The 25,185-nt window shown below is 39.2% G+C and overlaps 1 protein-coding gene across 4 annotated transcripts; it reads right to left on the bottom strand.

Annotated features, from left to right (window-relative positions):
* Positions 1–45: 45 nt before the first annotated feature.
* On the bottom strand, positions 46–24,765 carry espnla (espin like a). 4 transcript variants are annotated; one of them, XM_084426601.1, is made up of 10 exons: positions 24,440–24,765; positions 21,392–21,582; positions 14,795–14,981; positions 14,508–14,690; positions 14,227–14,358; positions 4,263–4,403; positions 3,730–3,883; positions 3,326–3,486; positions 1,970–2,134; positions 46–1,883 (listed from the first exon to the last, which is right to left on the bottom strand). In XM_084426601.1, exons 1-10 carry the CDS (start codon positions 24,731–24,733, stop codon positions 399–401), a joined length of 3,093 nt encoding a protein of 1,030 aa, XP_084282727.1. In that variant the 5' UTR covers positions 24,734–24,765; the 3' UTR covers positions 46–398. The 4 variants fall into 4 exon arrangements, with proteins under 4 accessions (XP_084282727.1, XP_084282724.1, XP_084282725.1 ...); XM_084426598.1 differs by lacking the exon at positions 24,440–24,765 and adding an exon at positions 23,179–23,283; XM_084426599.1 differs by lacking the exons at positions 21,392–21,582; positions 24,440–24,765 and adding an exon at positions 17,564–17,803.
* Between the last annotated feature and the right edge of the window lie 420 nt (positions 24,766–25,185).

Below are 25,185 nucleotides of genomic sequence, written 5' to 3'. Positions count from 1 at the left end.
TAAGTTCCCAGCTGCTCTTAAAGAGATACACACAACACTCTGTACAAGAGTAAACAGTCAGATGATCTTTTATTTAATCATTAGAGTAAGCAGCCTCTAATATTGGTGCAAAATAAAGCACACCAGTCTACTGTAAGTCTCTAAATGTCAGATTTTAAGGTGTAAAAAAACTCAACTGAAATCATTTTTTAAATCACAAAATTCTGAGAAAGAATCAGAACAGAATAGCAAACACAGTTTATGGCAGTCTTCTGGCAAATGGCAAAAGCATGCCTTTACTGTCAAAACTGTATAAATATTGGTACCAATTCTACATCAAAAAAACAAAAAAATAGACATACTTAAAGATTTTAAGAAATCTATATGTACATTCCACCCTCCCCTCAAACGGCTTATTGTCATTCCTCAAAATCAAATATCTCAGCCTCCTTTTCTTTCCAGAAAGCAAAACTACGGTCAATATATTTGCAAATTTCATCATTAGTCAGACAACTAATATCTGCATTATTTTTCAGGGCATCGCCCTCATCTGGGGTGGGCGTCTGTACGATGACTTTAGGCACAGGTCTCTTGTCTACCGTTGTGGTCTGCGCTAAGTGTTCAAGCTCTGGTTGTCCTGATCCATCTCCAAAGAACTTCACCTTAATGTCCTCAAATCCATCCTTCCATTCACGGTTTCCAGCTTCAATGTCCTGAATTACAGCCTTGTGAAAATCCCGGACAATTTCCCAGGTAAAACGCCCCACATGGTCGAACACTTCAAAGCACAGCAAGTGTCTCATTTTCCTCTCATCTGCTGGCAAATCCAACTCCAGTATGTGAAAATAACCGAGCATGAAGAGGTCGAGTGTCAGCGTGTCGTAGTCAACGGGAGATCCATCCACACGGGGGAGGAACTGCTCAGGTGAGTAAATCGCCTGCTGCCGGTTGAGTCTTCGGATCTGCCGCGACGGTACAAATGAGATCATGCTTCTCCAGTTCCCAATCATCTTATTGATGGCACTTCTCTGCTTGAAAAAGTGCCCCAGTTTGCCATTCTCCATGGTCCTCTTCTGAGAGATATCCAGGCTAGCTTTGCGTTCACACTTTGACTTCACAGATATCTCCAGCGAATCAACGCTTTGCTTCCTCTGAGCGTTTCTCACGGTTACAGTATAAGCTGATTTCTTCCAGTGACCCAGGAACAATACCACAATACGTTCCTTTCGCAGGGTTGTACTTTCCATGGCATCGCTGATTACATAGTCGATCTCTGAATCATCACTCTGGTCAATCTCTGGTCTTTGTTCCTGGTTTTGAGAGACCTCATCCAAACCACTCTCTACTAGTTCTTTCTCTTGTTCACCCAATGATTCTGTTCTCCCTGAATCCTCCAATGAAGATTCATTCTGATTCTCAAAGTTGGACTTCAGGTTCCTCACAGAGACCCCAAACTGGTGAATCTCGTTTTCTATCTTCTCCCTCCTGCCTCTGGTGGAGGCTTGCCTCTCTGAAGCCTGAGAGAAGACACTCACAAGCTCTGTGTTTGGCATTTTGCAGTAAGGCTGGTCTGTTAGGTTGGTCATAAGCAGTGACATACTCTTCACAATCCCTGAAATACGGTTGCACCAAACGGGTAAGGGAGTCTGTGTAGAGTTTTTGTACTGGGTGTTGACTGTGATGTTGACTATCGGTGCAGGGAGAATGTTTCGAAGTTCTTCGGCCAGATGAGCAAGCTCCATTTCATAGCCCTCGCAGTTCTTATGCATCGAGACACTCTTAATTTGCTTCTCTAGATAAATGAGGTCATCTTCTGTTAGAAGCTCTCCGAATGGACCCAGGATGGCATTGTGAGCCTGGGAGAACCTCCAACTATCCATCTTTGAATATCTACTACCATTCTCCTGTTTAATAAGATACAATACATCCAGTTAAAATCCAACCTGGAGAAAGTTGCAGTGAGACATTTAATGCACTATTTGTAGCTCACCTTCATCCTCTGGGTTTCCTGGTCAAATAATCTGGCCTGTAGCTGTCGTACCATCACCTGTCTCTTCCATTCTGCTATAGGTCTGCCCTTCTCATCGTGCATGGGTACCAGGTAATCAATATCAGACAAATTAGCCTCCTCTGTCGGTAACACAACCATTTTATTCTAAAAAAAGAAAAGACAAGACAATAATGTATTGGCCAGCACCGGTGCCCTTAAGCTGTAAAGTACATAAAAAACAAAAACAGCACTATCATGCTTGGCTAATACGAAACCATGAATTTAATAAACTTGGTTCTTTTTTGTATAATAATGCGGTTTTCTTCTACATATATGATAAAGTGCTTCAGTACATTTCATAAAAGCTCAAGTCAAAAATAAACTATGTTCACATGACAACTGTATTTACCAAGACAACCCTCTAAGTGTTTTGTTCACACAGTAGCTTTAGCATCAATACATATATATATATTTTTTAATGGACCAATGGTTCTGTGTGTGTACAGTATTTTTATGCTTATTAAAGTATTGCGCAGTTAGCTTGCTCAAGTTCATGCGGCAAATCTTGCTTAGAGTGTAGAGTGCAGCATTTGAGCGGGATTCGAACCGGGTTGTCCGGCGTGGGAAGCTAAAGACTGCAACCACTAGCATCAGTCACTAGCGCGCCTCTTGAAGCTCGGGGAGTGAGGTTTACAGCTCCTACTTGCCTATGTGCGTTACATAAGCACTATTCAATTATATCACATAATTGCTTTAAAAGCTAAACTTTTAAAAACTCACAGTGTACAATCTTCGGGCTCACGGAATCCCAAAAAACAAATATTTGAAAGATTCAGAGAAGAATCACTGTCTGGCCATCTGAAATTTCCATATGGAGATAAGGGTTAGGATCATGATTTTTTGGGAGTACTACAGTGCACTGTCAGTGTGTATTAGCACTGTTTGTGGTTTGCTTTTGGGATCTCATGGAGCCTTTGGATCTGGAAACGTGACATCATGTGACTTCAGACTTATGGATTCATGGACTGCATTTAGAATTCAAAGAACTGACAACAGTATTTTGCTAGTGTGAACACAGCCTTAAGGCCAATTTACACTGCACAGAGAGACGGCAACAGACATTTCGTTGGGTTTTGTCAGATCAGTGTGTCACCCCTGTCGGAGTCTGTTAGAATTTGTTGGAGCCTGTTTTTGCCGATTGAACATGCTGAATCAGCGTTTTTCGGTATTGGAACGTCTGAGAAGTGACATGCTCTAATCTGGTGACTGTCGCCATCGGTCTGCGTCTGTCATTGCAGTGTAGTTGGCCTTTCGACTTAGTTATCATGATAAACTGTGTATGGTAAATTTACTAACTGAACATGTCAAATCTGCAGTCAATGCAGATTTTTTAAAGCTGGCGATAGATTTGACATCTCCCAGTTTCATTTCTCCCAGTTTCATTCCTCCCATTAGCAGTTTCCCTTTCTCTGGTACTGGCTTACTTGCAGGCGTAGTGGAGCTAAGGTTCTTCACCACTGCAATGACAATCAGAACAAGAACATCATTTGTTACTCTCATCTGTTTCCAGTTATGTTCTGATCATATTCACATAGGCTGATTACCATTACTCATTGAACTGGAATTAAGTCATCAAGTGAAATTAAGGAAGGATGAGTCAATGGTGACAGCAGTGCCCACAAAATTCTCTCAGGATTACAGAACATAAACTTGCAGAGCAGCACTAGGGTTATTAAACAGCCCCCTTAAGGCTTTCTCACCAGTAGTGGCCATGTGGACATTGTGTAAAGCGTTCCCATGTGGGTTAGAAGATGGACATGATCTGACCGAGGAGGTAGTGGTGGAAGGGGGTGGAGGAGGTGAAAGAGGTGGAGTGGGGTAACGGGCTTGAGGCGAATCTTCTGTCTCAGGGTGCTGGTGGGGTAAAGATGAAACAGAAAGGCACTCAATTGAATGTCAACACTTACTACAGCCAGTTAGTGATGCCTTAAAGCACATTTTTTTTATTTAATGCAAAAGAACATGCGCAGTTAGCTTAGCAACATGCTATGTCAAACTGTATTGAAATCTATTGACAGATGTTTTTCCTTTTTTTGTGGCGCATGGAGCTGTATAAAGTATAGCATTTGAAATCAGTCATTTAAGAGGTGTTACGCAGTTAAAACGCTGCCTTGGAAGGCAGTTACCCATGTAGGAATTAGGCAGAGAAACAGCTCACAGAATTTTAGAACAGAACTAATGGCATGCTTTGTCATTCACATCGTGTTATTTTTCAAAAAAGTACAAGACTCACCTTAAGACTGTCCATGTTATTGTGTGGATTAGTAATCTGTCTGTAATAATCAGGGCTAAGTTGCCGGGACACAGCTGGTTTCTCTCTAAGCTCTTCCTCTATAGGACAGTTCTCTTCCAGAGGCTGTGCAGCTGGACAGAGCTGCAATACAATACAATACTTTTATTATCATATAATATTTACCGATTCAGGTAGTGTGCCATCAAAGCAAATTATTTCACGTAGACCTGTAAGGAAAATGGAATAAAAGCCCAATTATTGCCATTCGATACATCGCACAGAAGAATATCCCAATCATACACATGAGAAACAGCTATTTGTGGTCTGTCTTTTGTGCAGTGTTGTGGTCCGCATAGCGATATGTGAGCATTACAGTAAGGGGGCCCTAGCTAGGGGGCAAAATAGTTGTACCTGAGCCCAACATCTAGATCCCACTTTACCAGAGGGAAAATGCAGAGTATATGGAAACATTTAGATCACCGCTGATGAAACTGTAATATCCTAATGGACTCCATGCAGAATGCATATCAAATGTGGCTCTCAAAGGGCTCTCTGTAAAACACACACACGCACAGAGCATCAAAGGGAACACTGATATGCCGCAGCATGCTATTTTGCTTTGTCTCTGCAAGGTGGTCCTCCCAATTTCCTCTTGCACGGCACTTTGATGTCCAAACAGCACGAAATGTGCTGTGACACGGCTTGGGCAAAGGCAGGAATACATTTCCCAGAAGTTGTGCAATTCATAAATAGATAAACTTTGGGAGGGGTAATGTGGGTATATGGGGCAAAACTACATTAGCGAAGTGGAATCTCTTTCCTTCGTGACCTTTGAGCAGCAGTTCAGTTCCTCACTCACGATCAGGATGCATCTGTCTCTGCGTGAAGGTTTAATAAAAGCCAGTGGACACCATGGCACATTTGGTTTCCATCAGCTATCCTCTTCTGTGGCTTAGGCAGTGGATGCTGGAAAAACACAGTCCTCACATCCTCTTCTCTGCCTTATAGGCCACACGAACGCTGATGAAGAGAGTGAGACGACAGCAAAAGCACCAAATCCATAAATCCTATATGGTAGTAAGATGGTGGAAATCCGGTGAAAAACAATTTTTCAAGTCTTTCTTTTTCACTGGTTGCCTTGGACAGTTACTCGGGGGAAAACTCAAAGATAAGAGTCGAAACAAATAGAAACCGTGGAATATTTCTCAATGTTCTGTTCTAATAGATGAAATTAAATTATTGGGGGAATGAAAGAAAAGAACCAGAAATGGTAGAACTATGTAGGCCTAAACAGTTTGTATAAAGGTTTGGTAAGGTTAAACCCTTCACATATATCTCTGCTTGCTAAAGGAATTCAAGACCACACACTTGTGTTGACACGTAAGCAATACATTCTATGTTAAATCACATTGACACCTTCAGTTAAAACATCTGATGAACATGTTTGACAGTTCTTAAATTTAGAGGACTGAGGGAAAACCGTCCAAAGTGTCTACAGCAGCAAAGCTGTGTGCTGTAAAGTTTATGTTAAAATGGAGAAAGGATGATGAATGAGCTGAAGATGGCATTCTTTCTATGTTAGCTGTTTTACATAGAATTCTGTTACTACAAGTAAGCAAGCAATATCAGGTAAACTGTTAAACTCAGTTTAAACAGATATGAAGAAAAGCTAAAATACCAGTTCAATCAAGCATACTGTAAATATAGCGTATACAATGTATTGGTATATTGGTTACAGGCTGATATTAGAGAGGTTTATTGTTATTATTATTATTTACATGTATTTATCGGTATTGGTTGATAATGGAATTTTAATTGTGGATGCACAGTTCCCTTTTTTATATTTAGGTTATCTTTGCTATCATTTATGTTAACTGAGTTTATCTTTAAAATCACTAATAATATAAATTACACTTTTAAATGTATAATCTTTGGCAAATGAATATACATTTTACATCCTGTTTATTATTATTATTAAATTATAAATTAAATTGTTGTGATGCTTTAATTCGTAATGTTTAATTTGTGGTCGGTACATTCATTAGCCATGAAAAACAAAAAGTATCAGCCAGAATTTAAATATAGGTTCCCTAATAATTACCATAACTAGTAAATAATAACCATCCACAGACTCTTCAACCAATTAAATAAAAACATGATGAGTAATATAAATTAAAGACAGACTACAACATGTAAAAATCTTAAGTAGTCAAGCTGTGAAAATTATTTATCAGAATTATGAGCATATTTAGATCATGTCAAGTGAAAACAGTTAGAAGGAACTTATATCCGTTTTGAAAAAAAAAAGCTATTTCAACATTAGTAAAGTTTAGAGACAAAGCAAGTGCTCACATACAGCAATTCATGCAATGATAGATCTTGAATTAACAAATAATTACGCATTGTTAAAAAAAACAGATAGCAAAGTTGCATTATCTCCATAAACACAACATGTACAAAAAGCACAATAGTTACTTACAAACTACCGTCCTCTTAATTGTGGTTGATATCCTAGCAGGCAGCGCCTGGTCACTCTGTGTCACTACACGGTGTGAACACCAAACCCAGAGATGTCTTGACTCAGCCAACACCATCCTAACAACTGGCCATAGCTCAACAGACAATAAACAATAAACTCTGATAGGAGAATGCACTTAATAATTTACACAGTGGATTGGGTAGCCGGCAATGTCACTAATGAGCAAACCAATAGGAACATGCGAACGGTGTGATAGGAAGCAGGAGACTGTCAAATCAGAAGAAACGGATAGAGACAGTGTATCTCTTTCATTCAGATGTTGTTGTTTTTTTGGTCTCTGACACAGCATTAAACTGGTGACGTGACCTGACACACATCAGCACTAATCAATGAAAAAGGTGTTGCATGACAGGGCTTTGTATGAGGAGAACCTTTCCATTATTTGCTTAATAATGCATGCCCTGGAAAAGTAGATGACAATGCACTCAGATCACTTGAATCAGCATGCAAGACATACAGGTGTCCTTCCTATTATTGTATTAAAAATAAATAAAGTTTGTGATTTAAAATGTATTATTCATTATTATAGAATTAAGAGTGTAAAATAACTAATGACAGGGTGATACAATGGCCCTGATATCATAATGAAATAAAAAAAGGCTTTATTTTAAAAGAATGGATTTCATGAAAAGCAAACCTTTAGTAGCTTGGTATAATACTTTGTTATTATTTCTTAAAAAATATATATATATTTAAATTAAATTAAATATTTTGTCAAACCTGCTTCAATGTTTTTAATATAAAAAAGTGCACCAAAATCAAAGTCAAATAGTGTGACCAACAAGGTCATGTGGTCCAACCAACATGAGAAACATGCAAAAAAATTAAAATAAAATAAAAAATGATATCATCAAAAGGACCCCTGAAGACTGTATAATGACTGTGTCAAGGTCATTGAGTCAGATAATTTGAGAGTTTGCGTTGTAATTGATATTTATGAATTTATGATGAATTAATAAAACTTTTTACTTTGAAAAACATAAAAAATGACACCAACATACAAATACAAAGAGTACATTTCTAAGAATTTGGAACATGTTTGTTTTTTTTAAACAGATTTTTAAAAGATTAGAATTTTTTTATTTACTCTTATATGTCATTGACCCATGCGCTTTTTTAGAAATGTGATGAAAATAGAATAGAAGGAACCCTCTAGTAAAAATACAATAAATATACCTGCTCAGAGTAAAATACTATAGCATTTAGTAGAAATAAATCATGTCTCAGATTCAGTTTTCGTTGTAGATATCAAAGGCCAATTAAAATCTATGCTATTTTGCTGCAAATTAATTTGTCAGTTAGTAGAAGCTAGTCAAAATAGGACATGCCCTACATCCGAATATGCGAACTTCGCGATGATACAGTACGCAAAAAACAGCAAGTCAATTAAGGAGAATGTCCAAATGATTCAGTAGGTGAATAATAACCAGATGGCCTTCTGCATCTGCTGAGTGTGGAACCAATGGACAATTCGCTATCCCATAAGGCCACAGGAGCTGAGAGGCCATCAGATTCAAAGTCCATAAACTTGAACTGTAAGTGCTATAAGTACCAAGAAAGTTAGTATGTCATAGTTCAAAGAACACAGGTCACAGAGAACAATGTCAAGATGGCGGATGTAAAATTGCCCGAGAATGTGTTCATACTGTACACATTCGTTAATGGCCGAGAAGTACGTTCTCCATCCAATTCAGAGCATATGAAAGTACAAGAATTCAGATGCAACAATGCCCTTATCTGTTAAAACCACGAACAACTCATGTAAAGTTCATGCCATTATTAACATCTGCAATGTACAAACTGGTTCCCAAAGCAAAACGACTGCCTTTGAGGACAAAGACAGAAGAAATTATGAAATGAAGATTTCTTATAAACCCTGAATCTGCAGGTGCACAGAAAGCATTTACAAAACTTTTTGTGTGTGCACATTCTCAGTTAAGTGGTAAACACTGTTCCATGTGTAGCGGACCACTAAAGGTCAGAGCAATCAGAGCATTCTTGAGATATGACTGAACGTTTGATGAGAAACACGTTGAAAGATTCTTCTCATGGGGGTAAGCTCATAAACAAATAGCTCCCTTACCACCCCCTAGTGGCCGTTTAGCACTGGCATTTCTACAAAGACTTCCTGCTGTTCCGAAAAAAAGTATTTTTTATAACGCTTGAAAGCACCTGCAATAAACAAACCACAGAGCTAAACTGAACATCGCACTAAGAACAAATCCCAATCTAGAACAATTTTTGTTGTTGTACTGAAATAAACCAGAAGAGACACATTTAATACAGCTGGCCTCTCAATTCCCTGCCTGAAAAGGATGGGAGGAAAGCATATATGCGTGTTGTAAAATAAACCCTTGATCTGTTTATTTGATTGCAGCTGTCTCAGGGAGAAGGCACTCACACTTTGAGCGGAGGGCCGTGCTCAGGGAGGGTGACCTCTTTGGGATGAAACCAAAACATGAGGAAATACCTAGCACGCAACTCTCTGGCCAGAAGCCCAAACAATCCATTATAGGCACTGTTAGGAAATGAGATGGCCTGTCCTGAGCACTCTGAGGTGGAATAAAACCTTGTGAAGTACACTACAACTTGCAATACATTATTTCAGACCAGGAGAAATAATGCTGATATGGACCATTCAGTTATTTCCAGTGGGAGGTCTGCATGGGAACCATTTTTGGGTCAATAAATATGAGTGCCCATTAAAAAAAAGAAAAGAAAACTCTTTAGTCTGGTTTAAAACATGTGGCAAGTTCTTATAAATGTACTTTTTGCATTCTTGCATGGTTCATGTGGTTTAGAAAAAGAAATTATAAAATTTTCAAGAAAAGGTTCAATTTAAAAACTCTAACAAGTAAAAAAGTAATAACATATTTTCCTTACACATTGAATTCATTTGAGTATACACACACAAGGTGTATACATATTTTAAATGAAACATATTTTTTAAAATCTTTTCATGTGTTTTTCTAGCCTTGCCTTGTCATAGAAAAATCTAATTATCTCATATATTAAAGTCGCCCTGTGGTGAAAATCAAGTTTTAATGTTGTTTATATGTCTATGTGGTGTTTTTAATATGCTTTAAGACAAACCATGTGCAAATTCACAAGTCACCACTATTGCTGTGTATCTTCTACTTAAAACTGCAGAGAACCAAAGACAGTCTCAAAAACACGGTTTGAAATCGCTGGTGTTTCTGACGTCACAAACTACCTTGTAACCAATCACGTCAACGAGTGATAATCAACGAGTGGATCTCTGAGCTGGTGTGAGTGAGTGGAGGTGGGGCTAATTTGCCAATTTAACAGCGTGCAGAACGCTCACTGCCATAGGAAAACAACTGAAAAAAGATTCTCTGGCTCTGTAGGCATCATTGTCCGACTCCGGGTCGAACTGAACACTGCTCGTACAGTTTCTGACAATTTACTGCGTGAGATTGTCCTGTTTTGTTGCTGGTATGCCAGAGAATGAGCTCTTGAAGCTCAGCCAGTGTTGCCAGATTGGAAATGTCCAAGTATCGTATAAAGCTCAAAAATATCGTATTTGGAAGAAAGTTATCGTACATGAGTCAAACGTACAGAATACAGCTATTTATTGATCAACAACAAATGACTTTATTGCTAAAATATCGACCTCAGCTTGGAAAAAAACTGACCTAAGCGTCGCGGAGGGAACGTTAACTTTTCTTTTTTACTTTTTTCTTCTTCTTGCAAAACATACAGAGATGACATGTTAATGACATACAACTTTGTATACAATATACAAAAAGAACATTAACTTGTGCTCATGAGAGAGTCATTCTCCACGATGATTGGCTGAGAAAACATAACGTGAGATGAGATGGAAGACATGCATAACACCACGTTCATGTTCTTCTTACAGTAGACGTAGAATCCACAGCTAGATCAATGAGTATAGAAACCCTATGATTACAACGACCATCATTTGAAGTGTCACACAATTCTGAAATGATCGTACATTATGGGATTTTTTTCATTACTGATCGTACAGAGGTCAAAATTATCTTACAGATACGATAATTATCGTACGTCCGGCAACACTGAGCTCCGCCCTTTTCTTGAAAGGGGGCTGGGGAGCAGCAGCTCATTTACATTTAAAGGGACACACACAAAAACGGCACATTTTTGCTCACCCCCAAAAGTGGCAATTTTATGATCTGTGAGGTATTTTGAGCTAACACTTCACATACACACTCTGGGGACATCAGAACTTATTTTTCATCTTGTAAAAAGTAGCCCTTAAAAAAAAAAAAATATATATATATATATATATATATATATATATCTTAGCTTTTCAATGGTAGTGGTGGTAATGGTAGTTTTCAATCAGATGCACATTTGAAGCCAACAAACATCCTGTTCTCCAACTGATTTGATAGATCAAGTATCTGTTTCCAAGCATTAGAATGGTAAAAACACTGAAACCAAACCCTGTGGATCCCATAACCAGCTCAGCCCCCGGCCCTCTACCTGAGCTAGGCTGCTGGTGAGAAGGAAACTGATACACCCCCGGTACATAGAGAGACTGCGAACGGCAGCATCTGATGCTTCAACAGCCTCCCTTCACTAATTAGATCTCTATTGTTGGGACAGGTCGACTTAATTTTTGACATCTAGGTGCACCCTGAGCCTCACATCGATATAGGAGCAATGAATTACTGATTTATTCATGCCCATGTTGACAGGGAGCTTATATTTCTGCATTAGATCTATGGAACAGTGTGAATAAGGTTATTGGAAACCATGTCATTAATTCTGTGGAATCACAGATACGGTACCTTTAAATTAATGAAACTTGATTGAATTCTTTATTGGCTTTAATTGTTTTTTAACCTGTTTACATTACATGGCTTCAAGTCCTAGATCTGGCTTTGCTTTTTCAAACTTAGAGTACAATTCATATGAAACATTCCCATTTATATCAAGAACTTGTGGTTCCAGTGCAACTTGGAAAACTGAAACAAAAAGAAAAGTTTTATTTGTAGGTTCAACTAGCAAATCTTCCATAAAAAAAAATCAGCTTGTATTGTCATAAGTTTGTCAGTAATATTCTTACAATTCAACAGCTGAGTAACCAACACAATCCATAGAGGTTTAAATAAAATAAATTTATGGCCTATACTCTATACAACATGTTTACTTAACGAAAATTAATATTCAGTTCCTCTAAAATTTTTCATATGGATTTTAGCTCAAACATTCAGTATTAGCTCGTTAAACATGTTTTATCAGCTAAGCAAGGTATGTTGGAGGAAATCCAAGACAAAAACTTGAATGGGAACAGCAAAAACAGCTGCTATTTCTACCGCCTATTAACGCAGATGGACATCTTCAAACCAGAAAAGAAAGAACGCATAGTTGTGAGATACAGTAAATCACCAGAACAGCAGAAAACCCCATAGACTGATCCATCAACTTTGTGCTCTAAAATGTGGAATTAATTTCTTTTCCTATACGGTTCAGTCGTTGTGCCCGCCTCATGAGCACTACCATGTTCACCCTTGAAAAATGTATGACTTAAATTGAGCAGCATCTTATTTACCTCAAGAAACAAGAAGGCTGAAAGGCCATTAAGGTACACCGCACACAAAAGCCTCTTCTTAGAAAGTGGGTGCTACATGACACCTCAAAAGTCACTGGCCTGATTTTCACAGACGCTCCTGATGTAAATGGACATGTCAGTCAAAACAAATCGATCATGAAATCTGATTTCAGACCCTTCAAGGCAAGAAATGAATTTGAATAAATTTTGCTTTTGCTTTCTGAGTTTGTCTAGTGACACTTCATGAAAGATATTTAACCATCCGATGCATTACATCTGCAATATGTACAGTACATATACCTTTTGTTCCAACAAATGAAGTGAGGTAAAAACATTTCTGTAGAATAGGATCAAAGTTACAATTTCATTGTGCAATTATTCATGGATTTTTATATACATAACTGAAAATACATCCACAGTAATGACGTTGGAATATTACATGTCCATTTTTTTAAATAATAATGTAGGTTAATGGTTTAAATTGTCATTTTTTTTTTTTTATATTATCTACAAATTGGCATTGACTTGCATTACACCTTTAATGCAAATGATGTTCAAATATTGAATAAATATTTATTTGATAATTAATGCATCAGAGGGTTAATCATTCATTTATCGTTCATTTAAGCGAAAGGTAAAACAAAGCTTAAAATGTATAAACTATAATCACTGGCTTCCGCCAACAGCCATACGCTCGTTCACGAGAGAGTTACGTGGTTTTCACGAGAGGCGTCTATTCTCACCTAAGCTTATGCTACGCCTACATCATATGTCGGGTCAGGGGTCACCCTTCCGCTGGAACTCGACTCTCTCGTGAACGCGTGTACGGCCATTGCTGGAAGCCAGTGATTATAGTTTATAAAGTTTTAAATAGTTTTTTGTTTTTTTTCGTTTTGCTTCAGAAGGAATTTATTAACCCACAGGAGTCGTATCAATCACTGTTATGATGGATGGATGCGTTTTTTGGAGCTTCAAAAACTCGGGCACTATTCAATGCCATTACAAAGCTGGGAAGACCCAGTATATTATTTAATATAACTCTGTGTTCCACTGAAAGAAGAAAGTCATATACGCTTAGGATGGCTTGAGGGTGAGTAAATTATGGGATAATTAAAATTTTTGGCTGAACTATACCTTTAACACTCTCCTGCATTTGACCACAAATTTTCTTTTAGGTCAATTCTAAAAGTTGAAGAAGACATTTTTCTCATTTTGCCTTTGTTTTCATTTTCATATTGGACTTTCAGTTACCTCTTTCCTGTGTTCCCAGACATTAGTTCCCAGACACCAGAGGGTGGTGGTGGCGCAATGGATAAGACACATGCCTTTGGTGTGAGAGACCCGGGTTCGAATCCACTGTGAGACACCAATGTGTCCCTGAGCAAGACACTTAACCCCTAGTTGCTCCAGAGGCGTGCGACCTCTGACAATATATAGCAATTGTAAGTCGCTTTGGATAAAAGCGTCAGCTAAATGAATAAATGTAAATGTAGTTGCCATGGACACTCATTGAACGATCACACCTGTTAGTCTTTGAGTTAATCATTGTGTATTTAAGTTTCTCACTTCCTTTAGTTAGTTGCAGTCATATGTTACACGCTGTTACATTGCCTTATTTCATGTGGATTACCTGAGCTTGTTTTACTAAAATAAATACCTTTGGTTTGAACCTTTTTGTATATTGATCATCTTAGTTGGACCTAGAACGTTACAACATTATATCAAGCCATATCAAGACATGAGCAGCATGAAATTTAAAATAATACCAGTGCCTCATGTGTGCATCAGGCTGGTTTAGAAAGACATTTGTAAGAACAATCCCTAAACCTTTTTGATTAACAGAAGTAAGAAATAACCCTTACATTTCTCTCCACAGAGCGAAGGTATCTGGCACACTCAAAGTGGCCATTGTATTCAGCCAGATTAGCGGCCGTGAATCCATCTATGTCTCTTTCCTTTGGGCTGATCTGGTGACCCAGTAGGATTCGACAGCACTGGAAAAATATTATAATTAATCATTTAAATATTAAAAATGATTCATACATAGCAATGTTATAACTGTAGTTAAGATTTAGAATGCATAATTAACATCAATTCTATTTTGAACACCACACAACAGACTCGCATCCTAATTTAAACCCACCTCTATTTCCCCATTCTCTGCTGCATCATGTAGAGGAGTGCCACCCCAGTAATCCTTTTTGACCTTTGATCCCATTTGTAACAAAGTCTCCAAGATGCAATGATGCCCCCCACTGGCAGCAAAGTGTAAAACGGTCGCCCCTTCATTATCTTGGGTAGACAGGTTGACATCTGTTAAAGACGCCTGCAATAGACCAAACAAGTTTTATGCACTTGTAAACCTGTAGTAGATCTCTACTACAACATGTTACCAAAGCGTATATGTGTGTAGGTAAATGTATAACCCACCAGCCATACCACCAGTGCATGGTGGCCCATGTGAGCTGCAGCATGCAATGGGGTCATGCCATCTTGGGCTCTTAGATGAACGTCAGCTCCACAGTCTCTCACAAGATACTCCACAACATGCAGATGTCCCTCCTGGCAGGCCAGATACAGCGGCGTGGCACCCATATTAGTCTGTCGATTAACAGACCTGAAAAAAAGGTTTATTTAAATGTTTATTCAAATATAATTTGATCTTTTAAATGGGTTTTTGAGGGCTGATATGAATCTCACACTAAAATATGTGAAAATCTGAAGTGAAGTGAAATCTCTCTCTGCTATTGGTATTCCTGTGTCTTTATCTATGGATGACATGCATTCCTCCTTCAATCAACCTCTGTGTCACTGGTCATCTCGACGTGTGGCCAATGACTTGAGATTCACTCATTGGATTTAATCATGATTCAAACATGTGCTAAAGAAATCTCGATATATAAGGTCTGGTAAATCAACTATTTTATAAGGGTAAACAGAGCAAAGGAAGACCTTTTTCAGCCAGAATGTCTACAACTGTTAAACCAATTACCACCTGGATATTAATCACTTTAATGTAAAGTTAATGCAAAGTTCAATAGAGCTGTTCAGTCATGACATCAATTTGTAGGCCAACGCAGAAGGCTAATTCACCATAGGTTCCCTCTGGAGTTTTCTACGTTTTTTTTTTAAGTCTCTACTCACCAAGGCTGCATTTATTTTATATATAATTTTTTTTTTAACATTATTAAAGTTTTACTGTCACTTCTGATCAATGTAAAGTGGCCTTACAGAATACAAGTAACAAAATCTTTTAAAACAATAAAAAATCTTACTTCTTACTTCTTCTGAACCTTCACCAGCAAAAACCCCTACGGCCTTCAGAAAATACACATCTTTCAGGAGCAACTGACTGGCTAGCAGGCAATTTGGAACTTGATTAAAACAATAAATAAATGTTATATAAATGTTGTACTATTGACCAAGCACGTAAATTCACATCTATTTGGTAGTTGCTTTGCTTATTATACAAACCTTATTTTAATCATAAATCAGTAAAACTGTTATTCCAAAAGCTCTAACATTTTCACCTAGTGCCGATCTCTCGAGGTGTGAAGGGCTCAGGACTTTGGGTTCAGTAACAAAGGTCCTGACTCTCTGTGGTCCCAAAAAATCCCAGAATGTCTTTTGAAACGAGTAGGGGTGTAACCCCGACATCCTGGCCAACTTGCCCAGTGGCCTCTGTCCATCATGGCCTCCTAATCATCCTCATATATATATATATATATATATATATATATACACTAATTGGCTTCATCACTCCATCTCCTCTCCACCAGTAAGCTGGTGTGTGGTGGCGTTCTGGCGCAATATGGCTGCCGTCGCATCATCCAGGTGGATGCTGCACATTGGTGGTGGTTGAGGAGATTTCCTACTTCCATATGTTAAGCACTTTGAGTGCAGAGAAAAGTGATATCTAAATGTAATTAATTATTATGTTATTATTAACAGTGAGAAGCAGCTAAAACAGTTCACTTCTAGTATGTTGTGACTTGTAAGGTGCATCCATTATACACCAGCTCTCTGGCTCTCACTTGGGATTTTCTACCCCCTGAGGCTAATATATGCATTCCCCTGGCTGTATGTTAAGTTCGCCTAATCCTATACACCAGTGGTTCCCAATTCCAGTCCTCGTGACCCACTGCTCTGCACATTTTGTATGTCTCCCTTATTTAACACACCTGAACCAGATCATCAGCTCATTAGGGGAGACTCCATGAACTGAACTGAGTGTGTCAGATAAGAGAGACATACAAAATGTGCAGAGCAGTGGGTCACGAGGACTGGAATTGAGAACCACTGCTATACACAAACATGATTCTATTTCGTCCTGACCATCCCACTGTCACGATCACCAGCTGGAGTGCCCTGTTTGTCCACCAGAGGGCACTCCCCTCTTGTTCATGGTCATTCACACATGGACTACATTTCCCAGAACTCGGACTCATCATCCCTGTTTGCTGTCAGCTGTGTCTCATTAACATCATCATCATCTCACCAATGCGTTCAAGGCATGATCGTATTTACGAGTTGAACACACATGAACGCCACCACAGTGTCATAAGTAAGAGTGAGAAGCTCTGGATTTTCTTTAAGCCCTTTTTGAGTTGGGTGCGTGTCAGTGAGAAACATGGCGGAATACCATAATGCTTAAAGGTATTTAACAGTGATATTGTCAGGCTTTTCTATTTACAGCGAAGTAAGCTATTTGCCTGCACAAATTATGATAGCATTTTAATATAACAATATAATATGTAATGTTAAAGTTTACAGTAGCTTCATAAATTAATTAAAAACATAAAAAAGAAAAACACAGCTGATGCACATTTCTTTGTTCTTCATTTTCTATAAGTAGAGTTTAAGAACCTTTCTGTATTTTTGTGTAATTAATTAAGAGAAAATACACCGCCATCTTACTTAAGTGACTTGAACGCACCTGCAGTCGTAAACATGACTTCCCACCTCGTAAATACAAACTTCCCAGGAGAACCTGAATGCACCATAAGCCTGGTCAATTCAGTCATTCATTGCTAAGTCTTGTATGAGTCTGTACTGCATTTCTGAGCATTCTCCTAGTTTCCCGTGTCTTGGTTTGTGATTTCCTGCCTGTTCCCTTGGATTTCTCTCTTTTGCCTCAGCCCTGGACTCTGTTATTGTTTGGACTAATTGCCTGTTTTTTGGATTATGTTTGTGGATTACCTTTTTAATAAATAATGCGTTTGGATCCTCAACCCATATGTTTTGGAGCAGTATAACAGAAGGCTTAGACACATCATGGATCCAGCAGTACGTCTCATCCGCCTTCGTCAGGGAACTTGCTTGCTCGAGGACCACATCCAGGACTTTCTAAGTATTGCTAATTTCACTGACCCCCCAGACCAGGGGTGGGCAACTTCGGTCCTGGAGGGCCACTGTCCTACAGAGTTTAGCTTCAACCCTAATCAAACACACCTGAACAAGCTAATCAAGGTCCTCAGGATTACTAGAAAATTACAGGCAGGTGAATTTTTCAGGGTTGGAGCTAAACTCTGTAGGACAGTGGCCCTCCAGGACCGAAGTTGTCCACCCCTGCCCCAGACTATGCTCTCATTGACTTCTTTGCCTGTCCACAACATGGCCGCCACACCAGAGCCTGTTTAAAACATGGATGTCACACCGAGAGTCTCCAGCCATCATGGACGCCACATCAATGTTTCCGGTCGTCAAGAACATCACATCTGAAGCTATCAAGGCGCCGTTCTCCCACGGCCCTCGACCTTGTCCTGCTCGCCACACCTAGGCATTTTAGACTGGTTTCCAGTTTGGAGGACACACCTCTTACGTCGGTGCAAGCAGCTGGAATCTCTGCGGTGGTGCCAAGTCTGGGTGTGTCAGAGGTGGTCCCACTGACAGTTATACTCCCGGTTACGGTGATGGCCATTTTGTGTGTTTGGGCCACGCACTGCTGTCCAGCCCATGAGTACTCTCCAGAACCCACTCTAGCCCATGAATCTGCTCCAGAGCCCGCTCCAGCCCATGAGCCCTCTCCAGAACCCGCTCCAGCCCATGAGTCCTCTCCAGAACCCGCTCCAGCCCATGAATCTGCTCCAGAGCCCGCTCCAGCCCATGAGCCCTCTCCAGAACCCGTTCCAGCCCATGAGTCCTCTCCAGAACCCGCTCCAGCCCATGAGTCCTCTCCAGAACCCGCTCCAGCCCATGAGTCCTCTCCAGAACCCGCTCCAGCCCATGAGTCCTCTCCAGAGTCCACTCCAGCCCATGAGTCCTCTCCAGAACCCGCTCTAGTTCATGAGTCTGCTCCAGAGCCCGCTTCAGCCAATGAGTCCACTCCAGAGCCCACTCCTGCACCAGAGTCTCCTGTCTGCCCTGATGCGACCACGGAGGTCATCCCCAAATCTCCTGTCTGCCCTGACACAACCACACAGGTCGTTTCTGAACTACCTGTTTGCCCCGACACGACCGCAGAGGTCTTTTATGAACTTCCTGTCTGCCCAGAAATGACCAAACTGGCAACACCCTTCTGGTCCCTTTATGAACATCGAAGATGCCCTTGAGCTCCCTACCTGTTTTGACACGGCCCCTGAGGCCAATCCTAATCTCTCTTTGGTGTGTTTTAGTTTCGCCGTGTTAGTCTCCAGTTCCGCCAGATTTGCCCAGAGGGTCTTCCACCACACGGGCCGGGCCCTCCATCCCGCCCCCGGGTCCCCCTCCGCTCCACTTCCCTCCTGGATATCTTGTTTATAGGACCAGATATAACCCTTTATAAGCCTGGTCAATTCAGTCATTCATTGCTAAGTCTTGCATGTGTCTGTATTGCATTTGAGCATTCCCCTAGTTTCCTGTGTCTTGGTTTTCTATTCTCTGCCTGTTCCTATGGATTTATTGTTTTGCCTCTGCCTGGAATTTGATATTGTTTGGACTGTTTGCCTGCGATTTGACCTTTGCCAGTTTTTTGGATTACGATTGTGGATTACCCTTTTAATAAATACTACGATTGGATCCTCAACCCGGGTGTTTTGGAGCAGTATATGACAGCCACTGTGTATATGTGGCCATGCAAAAGACGCACCAAGTATCTGTACATGCATGAGAGAAAGGGAGAAAAGGATGCAAGATTGATAGGCTTAAACAAGATAACTGATAATCAACTTTGGGTTCTGAACTGAATTAGTTTGTTGGGGGTCACTGGATCTCTATAGCTCAATTCATCTTCCTCCATCACTTTTCATTAAGCACAACCTAAATACCCATTTCAATTCTTCAAGCAATTATCGCCTTCAAAACCATATCTAGCTAGACTGAGGAAGCACATTCAAGTATCTTTGGTATAAGGGGTACTTCCCATTACACCACCCGGGCAAAGCATGTGTTACAAGACCCTCAGATTTCCAAACACATGGATGAATAACATGATAGGCTTCTTTACTGTTGCTGTTTTTGGACAAGACGGAATAACAAGAATTATCATTTTCACAATAAAAAAAATTGTGTAGAAAAATGTTCACTCAGAAATCGCAAGTAAATTTCACAATTAATTACAAAGAAATAGCAAGTAACATTTAATTAAATGTGAAATTCTGAAGTACCAATGAGGTAACACTTTATAATAATTATACAGGAACAAAGCATGAATAAATCATTTGTAAACTATAAATTTATAGTTAATTAATAGTTCATAAATTGTAGTTAATACAATAATAGACTGTACAAATAGTGAGTTCTTCATTCATTGTCACTGTAATTAACAAAGTGTTATCGTTTGATTAGCTCATATGTAAAGAGTTAGATAATGCTTTGTTAACAACTTGTTACCCATAAATAGTTCTCACTTTAGATTAGGTCACAGAAAATCTGAAAATGTCATCAATTAAGTGCTTACTCCTTTAAACCAACCTTTATTGGACATTAAGTGCATTCATATTCAGTGTTCTTTAAAATGTTTACAAATAAATCAAGCACACACACACACACGGTTTCCATGTATTATAGGGAATTTCCATAGAAGTATTGATTTTTATATTGTACAAACTGTATTCTATCCCCTAATCCTAAACCATGTATTTTAACAACATGCCTGTCCATCCCGTCCCGTATTCCACCATGAGAAATCTGGTCACCCTAATTAATTAACTATAAACTAATAGTTTGCAAATTATTTGTAAATACTTTATTACTGTATACTTTTTATAAAGTGTTACCAAAATGGAAATAGTATATTCATGGAAAACATACTCTAATAATCTTTGTTTTATTTGCTTATAAATATTATAAGCCTAAATTCAGTCTGTTCATTATATAAAGTGATCGTGTATCTTCAGAAAATGTGGACTAAACCGCTCATATGGATTAGTTTAACGATCTCTTTATGAACTTTTTGAAGAGTCAAAGTGGTAGTTGCATGGCTGTCAATGGAGAGACAGAAATCGCTCAGATTTCATAAAAAACAAACAAAAAAAACCTTAATTTGTGCTCCGAAAGTCTACTTGTATGGAACAGCATGAGGGTGAATAATTAATGACGTAATTTTCATTTTTGTGTGAACTATCCCTTTAAGCCTAGTTCCAGACTAAAATGCATATTTGAGCTGTTTTAACATGTTTATGAAAGCTACTTAAATGTCCTAATTGAACTAAGGCCTAATCCTGGCTTAATCTCCTGTCAGTGAAACCAGGCCATAATCATATAAAGAAATTATAATAGGTAGCTGTTGAAAAGCTGTAGCTTTTTGGCACATGCTGTTCCAATAACACGTGGCTGAGCTCTGAAACGTATAGATGGCTCTGTGCAGTCAATACATGAATAGACAACAAATCACCATATTGAACCAAAATGTCTATCTACTTCAGCTGTGCTTACAAAAAGTAATTGGATCTGTTTTTAAAAAGACACTCATTGTACTCAAATAACTCAAGACGTGTGACCCACAAGATTAGTGACCCAAAACAATTTGTCACATGCTTCTTTTCATCCACCTCTGCCACATGAGATTTATCTCTTTCATTAGTACGTGTCTGAGTTGTAACACTGTACCCTGGAGCTTGACCAATCAGCAGCTTCAAACAGGTGAGGTCACCCTTTGCTGCAGCATAGTGGGCAGGAAGAGCACCGCAGTTTGTCTCTACTTCTGCTCCATCCCCATAAGATAACAGCCAGTGGACAGCTTCCACCTTCCCGAACCGAGCAGCGAGATGGAGCGGAGTGGCCCCACCAGAATCCTGATCCTGAATGCAAAGAAACAAATAAGAATAGTCATAAACAACAGTTCTTTATTAAATTATTTTCTTCGTTGCACACAAAAAGTTCCATTTCCTACAATGACTGTGCTGAACAGTCATTATCTGAATGTTATAAAATAAATTGTATACTATATGTATTTATAATATATGCATTGTCCTATTAATTTATAATAAAAATACATTAAACATACCATTTACAATACATACAATGAGTTCTATATACCTCTTTTACGGTGTTATTTTATATTAATTTTGATCTTTTTTTAGCAGCATAATGTAAAAAACGTCAGGGTGAGACAAGTGTCTAGATAACATATTGAAGAAAAAGCATTAAGACAAAAAATAATTACATTCTTAATAAGAAATCCAGGAAATTATATCATAGAATAGCCTATATGCAGAACCTCATGATTGTGTCAATAAGTCTCATTAAGTCATAAAACCTTTTTATGAGGTCAAATGTAATATTTATGAATTAACAATTCACAATATTGTCAATTTTATTTCCTTTAAAAAATATATTTTATATTTTGACACAATGATTTTGATTAAGATGCATATTCAAAATGTAAAGAAAATTTGTTATCACTTTTTACTTGATGGTTACACCACATGACATTTTTAGAGACAAACAATAATTTCAAAACTGGTACAAAAATGGTATAAAGGTTTTCAAAATCATATGAAACCGACATGTATGTTTTAAACCAGATTTTTATCCTCAGTTCATTTGACGATTACGTCAGTTTGTGATAACCACACTACAGATAGATTTAACAAATAAAGTTTGCCTAAGCAGGAGGAAACTAAAGGAAAGATGATTAATATTACATTCTATTATTTTTGAATGTGAAAAAGTGAGAAAACAAATATTATAAAACTATGCTGCCATTGAGTTCATAATAACCTGAAAGAACATTCAGTTTGATAGAGGTCATCTCATGATGTCGTCATAAAAACAGCGTGTATTATCCATAGACTATAAATCTGCTGCTGCTGACACGGACCTCATTCCTCAACGGGACATCACTCCTCTATTCCACCAATGTGATCAAATTAGTGTAGCCATCTTTATTTAATCAGACCAAGGAAATGTTCATTAATAATTCAACCCCGTACAACTTTGACCTCACCTTGGCAAGCACAGGCTTAAAAAAAAACTCTGATGAACTCCAAGCAAGACCACCAACCTGGAATATTGTTATCACTTTAGTTCGTGATAACAAGGCACTTAAAACATCTACTTTAATACAACACAGCTGGCCATAAATTAGATCAAGAGGTTGCCGATGTTAAAAGCACTGGTTCGCATTAGTGTGAGAAAAGGCGGTGTGTGTGTCTCGGAGGAGTATGGCCTGTTCTCCCCTGGTAAACAAATAGCATTAACGGTTAGATTGAGCCCCCTCTAACCCATCTGGTCATGATTACAGTGGTCATGCAATACTACTGAGCATGCAATACTACTGAGCAAAGAGTAAACAGAGCTAGGGAAAGTGATGTAATCACACCATTCACACCGTTCTACAGTTCCTGGACCGGGAAAACTATGTAAGGCGCTATATTTGGAGCAGTGTTGCTTACCAATAATATTCTTGCTTTCCATGTGAAAACACAATGCGCTGTGAAAGTTATACGTATATTTTGGTTGGTGGTTTGCATCACACAGGTTCTCACACAAGGCAAGTCCGAGATGGATTTCATTTAGCAGGAATGGGCGTTGTTGACCTCTTTCATTAAAGGGATAGTTCACCCAAAAATGAAAACTGTTTCACTCACCCTCAAGTCGTTTCAAATCTGTGTTATGTTGGCTTCAGTGGAACAATACCCCATTCAAATGTTTTGGGGAGGGTAACATTTTTAAGTCTCTTGCAAGGTTGTATTTAAATGATCAAAATACAGTACACAGTGATGTCAAAGCTGAATTTTATGAAGCAATTACTTCAGTCTTCAGTGTCACATGATCCTTTAGAAATCCTAATATTGTGTGCAATATTCATGTATTCTGAAAATATAACCATATGATAATGTGAGAATCAGGCCAATATTAACAATCTTTTTATTCCTGTGATATGGGCAAATTCAAATTTAGTGCACTGCAATTAGTAACAGGAGAAACATGAGAACCAGTGCTTTTTGCATCATTCATATTAAACCAGGAGTGGTGAATCTTTATGCTTCATATTTGAATATGCATGAAAGTGAATGAGATTGTAAAGTAACAGAGGAAAAGACTATCAGGCTTTTTGCACTATGCTATTATACTTCGTGCGAATACATACTATTTGCATCTCAAGAGTAATATACAGTAAGCAACAACATATTCAGATTTATTACAATAAAAATGGTTGCTGCCTTATTGGGACCTTATTCCCATTATTAAATACCCAAGTAGGCATTTTATTTCCTAGTCTCTGATATGCAATGAGCAAAGGAAGAAGAATGGGACAGTAAAAAGTCAGACTCGAACTCAGGTTAGTTGTGTCAAGATCTAAATCCTAAATGCTCTAACTCTCCATGCCACTGTCCCAGCTACACCAGCCTGGTTTCTTTTGGAATTTTGTCTGGTGGGTGGAGCTAGTGTAAAAATAACACAACAGTACAATACAGGCTATTTAAAAACTTCAAAAGTCATATTTGGACTACTTATATTGTGTTTTTTTTGTCATTTTTGAAGCTTGAAAGTCTCTGGACACCATCTAATTTGATTGCATGGAAAAGAACAGCATGAACACTTTCCTAACATCACCCTTTTGTAGCCTACAAAAAAAAGAAAAATCACCCATTTAAAAAGCAACCCTCGATCCAACTCTGTCCACACTACAGGATTACACTCTCCACTCACCTTAACATTGCATCTTGCAACCTGTACAAGCCACTTTAGTTCCCGGGTGTGACCTGTAGCTGCGGCATCATGGACAGGTGTGGCTCCATTTAGGGCCTTTGTGTCAGCCGGCAGGCCAGCTTCTGTCACCAGAAAGCAAAGGCAGTCCAGCTGACCACAGCGTGCAGCATGGTGCACCAGTCCCGCCCCCTGTGCATCCGCAATGGCGCCGTTTAGACATCCAGTTTCGGCGAGCTCCCTGAGGGCCCGTAGGTCTCCATCGCGGGCTGCGGCGATGGCCTTTTGGAGCACCATGTCAACCCTGCCTCTCTGCTCCTGCGCTGACCGCCTATGACTGGATACGGAGGGTGTCTAGGGCAACTCAACCTACCCCCCGCGGCACACATGCACACACACGGGAAGCCGACACCTAAACGTCTGCCAGCTGGCGGGGTTGGGTGAGCGGAGGCGAGCAGCAGGTCTGGCCCGGTGAGCTGTAAAGGTAATGAAAGACGTCACAATGCACCGGTGCTCTGCGTGGCCCGGCCGTTGCCTTTGTGCTCGCTTACCAACCTGCACAAGGTTGCCCTCTCTTCTGGCAGCAGACGCAAGAGTAATGAGAGAACTGGCCTCTGAAGACCTACTAAAACGTGTGTGACTGGTGTGCAGGCATGTGATTAGAGATTACAGTGAGCCTCACTTTCACATGTTAAAAATTCATTTCTGTCTGAATGGCCAAGAGTGCGTCTGGAAAGACAACAAGGGAT

The sequence above is a fragment of the Rutilus rutilus genome (genome assembly GCF_951802725.1).
Source record: "Rutilus rutilus genome assembly, chromosome: 12".
Lineage (NCBI taxonomy): Eukaryota > Metazoa > Chordata > Actinopteri > Cypriniformes > Leuciscidae > Rutilus > Rutilus rutilus.
This window is presented reverse-complemented; position numbering and strand designations above follow the sequence as displayed.

What these genes read in the sequence shown, in the direction of transcription:
- espnla (XM_084426601.1), bottom strand. Translation starts at nt 24,733, where the DNA reads ATGGTGCTCCAAAAGGCCATCGCCGCAGCCCGCGATGGAGACCTACGG. An exon ending in ATGCACTGGTGGTATGGCTG is followed by an intron (nt 14,691 to 14,794) that starts GTGGGTTATACA and finishes GGTCTATTGCAG; the next exon opens with GCGTCTTTAACAGATGTCAA. An exon ending in CAGAGAATGGGGAAATAGAG is followed by an intron (nt 14,359 to 14,507) that starts GTGGGTTTAAAT and finishes ATATTTTTCCAG; the next exon opens with TGCTGTCGAATCCTACTGGG.